At 42.0% G+C, this 6,298-nt stretch overlaps 1 protein-coding gene across 1 annotated transcript; it reads right to left on the reverse strand.

Moving 5' to 3' along the window:
* Window positions 1–484: 484 nt before the first annotated feature.
* LOC112930464 (olfactory receptor 10V1) lies at window positions 485–1,414 on the reverse strand. The gene has a single exon (XM_026012804.1). It carries the CDS (start codon window positions 1,412–1,414, stop codon window positions 485–487), a length of 930 nt encoding a protein of 309 aa, XP_025868589.1.
* Window positions 1,415–6,298: the final 4,884 nt, after the last annotated feature.

Consider the following 6,298-nt stretch of genomic DNA (forward strand, 5'->3'; position numbering starts at 1 on the left):
TAAGCTTTACATTGTGGGCTCAGTCTCGCGACCCTGAGATCATGACTTGAGCCAAAATCAAGATTTGGACACTTAAACCAACTGAGCCTCCCAGGTGCCCCTAGATTTTTAAATACTTGTGTTTTCCTCTTGGTTATACCTTTTTTTTAAAAGCCATTTTAGTTTCCTTTTCTAAAGCATGAAGGCAGTGGTTCTTACTATGGGCTAAGTGAGATAACCCATATAAAGTGCCTAGTATATAGCAGGTGTCCAATAAGTGTTGGTGCTCCCCCATCCATGCCCAGGACATCACACTGCCCTCCATGACACAGCTTTGTTTCAATGTCACAGTAGCATTCATCTCTGGTGATCCTAGAAGGGTGGGCCGTGTCTCAGTTTGCTGAGGACATTTCCCGGCTCAGGCATGTTGTCCCAGCATAGTTATTAATAGCATCCCCATTTACTCTCAAGCATCTGACTTGGACAAGTCAAGGGATCATCCTATCTAGAACTTCCTCAGTGCCCTCCTTAGGGCATCTTTCAGTTCCCTGTTCCTCATACTGTAGATCAAGGGGTTTAAAATGGGAGTGATGAAAGTGTAGACCACAGACACCACCCGGCCCATCTCAGGAGAGTAGCTGGACCGGGGGGACAAGTAGATAAAGCTGGTGCAGCCATACTGCAGGAGGACCACTAAGATGTGGGAGGAACAGGTAGAGAAGGCTCGGTGGCGCCCTTCTGCTGACCGGATCCGTAAAATGGCTGCCATGATGAAGATGTAGGAGGTGGAGATTAAGGACAGGGGGACGCTCAGGACGATGAAGCTGATGATGTACAGGGCAGTCTGGTGAGTGTGTGTGTCTGCACAGGCCAGGCGCATGACTGCAGGCATGTCACAGTAGAAGTGGTGGATCTCATTGTGGCCACAGAATGGGAGATGGAAGATTAAAATAGTCAGCGGCAGCGACAGCAGGAACCCCAGCACCAGGGACCCGACCATCAGCTCCACACACAAGGGCCAGCTCATGATGCGGGTGTATCTCAGAGGGTAACAGATTGCCACGAACCGGTCGTAAGCCATGACGGCCAGCAGGACACAGTCAGCTCCACCCAAGAAGACGAAGAAGAACATCTGGGCCCCACATCCAGGGATAGAAACAGGAGTTTTGCCCATTGAAAGGAGGTTTGCCAAAGCCAGTGGGGCAATGGCAGAGGTATAGAAGATTTCCAGGACTGCCAGGTTAGCCAGGAAGAAGTACATGGGGATGTGGAGGGAGGGGTTGATCTGGACAAGGACTGCAATTGTGGTGTTTCCACCGAGGCTGGTCAGGTACATCACCAGGAAGGCCACAAAAATCCCCACCTGGATCTTGGGGTCAGCTGAGAATGGGCGAAAGAAGAACTGTATCTTTGCAGTTTTATTTATTTCTTCCATGGGTAGTGTATTTGGTCTGAAAAAGGAAAGATGACATGCGTCTCTAGGCACATCCCATGCAATATGATGCGTTTGCAACTCCCCTGTTTGGTGTTAGAGCACTTTCTGAGGTACCTCAGCGATTGTGTGCACACTTTCAAGTTAGCGCAGATCCTGGAATATTCTAATTCACATGCTTGCCACCCCTCGCCTTTCCTCCTCTACCCTCAAGTACCAAAACCTGAGAAATCCTCAGTGATGGGGATTCGGATGCTCTTTGCTTTGATGCTGGTGCCTAGCACAGTGCCTGATATAGAAAGTTTTCCAGGGAGTGTTTGCTGAATGAATTAATGAGGTTCAAAGTTACAAAATGGATAAAATAGGGTATTAGTTAATTATGTGAAACCTGAAACAAACACGTTTTAGGAAAGTTTAATTGAAAGTGTGTTATGATTTAAAGAGAACCGTGGTACTGCTACATTGATATTACAGCACAAACTTCAATTTAGCTCAACACCAAGAGATGTTATTGATTCATCCTGCTTCCCCTCCTTAATCCAGTTTATTCCTAAATACTGATAGTTTGTCCTTCAAAAATTTCTTGTATCTATTGCCTTGGTCCTTTCCCACTGTCCCAGTCAGTTCTACCCATTGTTATCTTACATTTGGGTTCTTGGGATAGCCTCCTATCTCTACTCCCATTTTTCTTCCTCTTCCCTTCATCATCCATTCTGTTCACCATGATCACATTATCCATCTGCTTTAATGCCTCCTGTTGCTTACATGACAAACTTCGTGCCTCTCTGCTGATTATTCCAGTGTCTCTTGGACCTGATTTATGCTAATCATACTATAGCCAGCCCCAATTATCCCTGTCATGTACCATGTGGTCTACTCATTGGCCTCTTCTCAATCATTCTTCTTCCTGTTTCATATCCTGTTCTCCTTCCAGTTAGAAATCTTATCTTCTCCCTTTTGCCTAATCCAGGTGCTGTCCAACTTTCAAATTCTAGGTCATGTTATTCTTCTGTGATGTCCTCTTAGACCACTCCAGTTTAAATCTTTCTCTCCTGTCTCTGAAATTATGTGTTGTTTAGAGTGTTATGATTTTAGTGCTAATCCACTGTCTTTTACTCTATCTACATGTTCTTTCCCAACATATATTCCAGGTTCCCTGAAGACAGGGTATCTTATGACAAATTGTCATTTATTCCATGTTAAGTGCTAGGCATGGTGAAAAATGACTTATATGCATTAGTTCAATTATTCCACAAACTACTTAGGAGGCCTGTACTATTATCATCCCATTTTACAGATGAAGACATAGGCTTAAAGAGGTTAGGAAATTTTTGAAGTCACACAGTAGAAAGTGGGAGAGCCAGGATTTGAATATTCTATTTGACCACAGAGCTCTGTGTTTAATCTTGGTTCATACTACACCGTCTCCCTCAATAGTACTTCATATTTCCTAAGTGGCTTTGTTATTTGATTATATTTCAGCTATTGGTAGAACTCCAGATGGTCTATCATAAAAAGAGCATCTAAGATCTGAGGCCAAAAATGTTAGATTACAGTATTTTCAGACTTAAGAGGCATAATTACAGTCTAGACTATTGTTTTATCTAGTAAATGCTTCCCCCAACAGTGCAACAAAAAGAGTCTCTCTTGTTTCTTTTCTTTTTAAGATTTATTTATTTATTTTAGAGAGACAGAGAGAGGGCATGAGTGGGAGGGGCAGAGGGAGAGGGAGAAAGAGACTTAAGCAGACTCGGCACTGAGCTCAGGTCCTGATACAGTGCTTGATCTCATGACCCTGAGATCATGACCTGAGCCAAAACCAAGAGTCGGATGCTTCTTTGATTGCACCACATAGGCACTCCTCCCTTTATATATATATATATATATATATATATATATATATATATATATATATATGGAGCAGGGAGAAAGGGGCTGGTTAAAAACTATGATATTTGGGTGAAGATGGAGGGAGAGTGTCTTAAAGCAGCCTTCTTGAATGAAGGAACAAAGAGAAGGTCCTCCATGACACAGCACCCAGGATCCTGAGTGATGCCCAAAGGGTTTTCATAGGAACCTGCAGTTTCAGTTACCTGCCTTCTGGTGGCTAAGAATCTAGTCCTCGGGGATCCCTGGGTGGCTCAGCAGTTTAGCGTCTGCCTTTGGCCCAGGGCGTGATCCTGGAGTCCCAGGATCGAGTCCCATGTCAGGCTCCTGGCATGGAGCCTGCTTCTCCCTCCTCCTGTGTCTCTGCCTCTCTTTCTCTCTATGTCTATCACGAATAAATAAATAAATAAATCTTAAAAAAAAAAGAATCTAGTCCTCAAACTCACACAATAGCTTTGAAGCAAACCTATGTAGGTGATACAAATGAATAACTCATTTCATAAGGAACTAGAGATGAAAAGTCCCAGTGGTGACTTCTGTTCATTTTTTCCCCTCAGTTACCACCTCTTGAGCTTAGGAAGTCCATCTAACCTCTTGGGCATAAATCTACCTATATTCTCAAAGTGTTGTGTCTAACTGCAATGCATAGGCTGCATTGGCTTAATTTTATTACAAGGTCTAGGAAAGGGAAGAGGAAATTAAATGTAGAGAAATACTATGAAATCCAGGGTGCTGAATAAGAAATCCAAGTACCACATTGTCCAGTATACTATCTAAATATTCTCTTCTTTTTTTTTTTTAAGGTCTTATTTATTTACTTGAGAGAGAGAGAAAGAGAGAACAAGAGCGGGGGGGAGGGGCAAAAGGAGAGGGAGGAGCAGACTCCCCCTCTGAGCAGGGATACCACTGTGGGGCTTGATTCCAGGACCCCGGGACCAGGACCTGGGCCAAAGGCAGATGCTTAACTGACCAAGCCACCCAGCTGGCCCTCTCTTCATTTCTTTATGCAAAAGTTCCTCACTCATTGTGGTCTCTTCATTGTGACAAGATAAAGATGTAAGTTAGGTTCCATCTGGAAGCTACACCAACGTTAAGTCATGTGAAGTGCCTTTGTCATTACAAAGAAGAATCCAGCTAGACACATTTCAAAAGATGGCCTGGAACTTTCAGCTATTCCTTCTATATGATGCCAAAATTTTGAAGCAAATGTTGAGCACGATGCAAGCAGATAACTGAATGTTTCACTAATTATTCTTTATATTAATCTGGGGTGATGGTGGTGGTGGTTTGGATCCATGCATGACTCCTGAACCAGAATGTGTATATTCTACAGGGCACACAAAGCTGTGTCCAGGACAAAATGAAGTCCCAGGATCAGCATGGTGCATGTTTCTTAAAAGGTCAATTTTAACTTGAAAGTTTTTGGAAAATTATTTCATATAAAAAAGTGGAGAAGGAAGATCTACATGAATTTTGAGAGATAAAAACATAAGATTTCCAAGAGATTTCTTACTTGTGGTTGCTCACCAAGTCCTTAGGAATATAAATCATCTCTCATGCTAATTAATTAATACTTAAGTAGAAAAGTTTTAGATGTACTGGTTTAGACTATAGATTGGCTATTCCCCAAAGAAAAATAATTTTCCAGACTTCCCAAATATACAATTTTGATTTGGAACAGCCCCTCCCTTATTATTCCAAAGAAAACAACCAAAATGGTAGTCAACACTTTCTAAGATAAGTATGGCTCAGAGAAAACTCCCAGAGGACAGTTAGTTTTTGGAAAGATTGTTTATCATCACCTGAGACTGTTTGCCATCATGCAATGAAGAACATGGTTCTTTGTCCTTCATTTATTTCCTGCCCAAGTTGACTAGCATCCCAGAAGGTCACGGATGCTCACAGAAACAGAGCTCTGACATGTTATGTCGTCCATCTCTTCCAAAGAGTTTACCTGACTTGTCCAAGTTTGCACAAATGGGTCATTTTAAAAATTCATCACTTAAATATACAAGGTATTCTAGGGGATGCAAAGATGATTGAGATGCCATCCACACTGTGGAGTCACAGGAACAAGGCTGTTGGCCAGATTTTCCCTTATTCTTGTTCAGTTTAAAACACTTGCATTCCCCCCACCCCCTTGTCAGTTTCACTCAATTTAAATTGTAGACAACATTTACAAGGGGAGAAAAGGTAGTTCAAAAGTAGCCTTTTAACTAAGTCAGTAAACTGCCTCTTTGATTATACAACCAGATCTTGGGACAACGTGTATGTAAAAAAGTATATATAATTGGGGAGAGAAAGGTGGTAGAAAGTAGGCTGTCTTGGAATTGAATGATGTATGATTGTGAATGACGTGTGATCGAATCCCAGCTTTGCTACTTACTAGTTTGGGGATCTTGCTAAGTCACTTGCCCTAAGTCCTCGTTTGTTCCGAATAACACTTGTTTACAAAGGCTGTTGTGAGATGAAAATGAAACAATACCCATAAAAGAACTTATTGGAATGCCTGGCACGAATTAACTGCTCCATAAAATATGTTGATTCATTGATTCCTTCCATTATCTATCTTGAGACTGAAAAAGATTTAAATTGTTGGGTGGATACCTGGCAGATCGGTCTGATATTTTCTGGGCAAGATTTTATGTCACATCTGGTTCCACTTCTAGTTTCCTTTGTCACCTTGTATTGCAGAATCTCTCTTTAAATAGAATGGAGAATGAATGACTGTTGCCTCAAAAGGTAGCTGTTACAGTTAAAAGAAAGCTTATATAAAATGTCTTGACTCTAGGTTTTTCTGGTCTAACTGACCTACATGGCATATCTATGAGCACAAAGTAGGACTCACCTGAAGAGGAAGATAAAATCTTAACTTGGGAATGTTGATTGTGGGATGAACAGAGGAGGAAGGACAATGTTCTAACCATCACTCACAGGGCAAAAGCCCTGCTTGGAGCACAGGTATTTGTGGCTTTTGGAGATACTCATACCAGCTGTAAG

Source organism: Vulpes vulpes, chromosome 5, assembly GCF_048418805.1.
Source record: "Vulpes vulpes isolate BD-2025 chromosome 5, VulVul3, whole genome shotgun sequence".
NCBI classification, from domain to species: domain Eukaryota; kingdom Metazoa; phylum Chordata; class Mammalia; order Carnivora; family Canidae; genus Vulpes; species Vulpes vulpes.

Excerpts from the sequence above, each read along its gene's own strand:
- LOC112930464 (XM_026012804.1), bottom strand. The coding sequence starts at position 1,414 with ATGGAAGAAATAAATAAAACTGCAAAGATACAGTTCTTCTTTCGCCCA.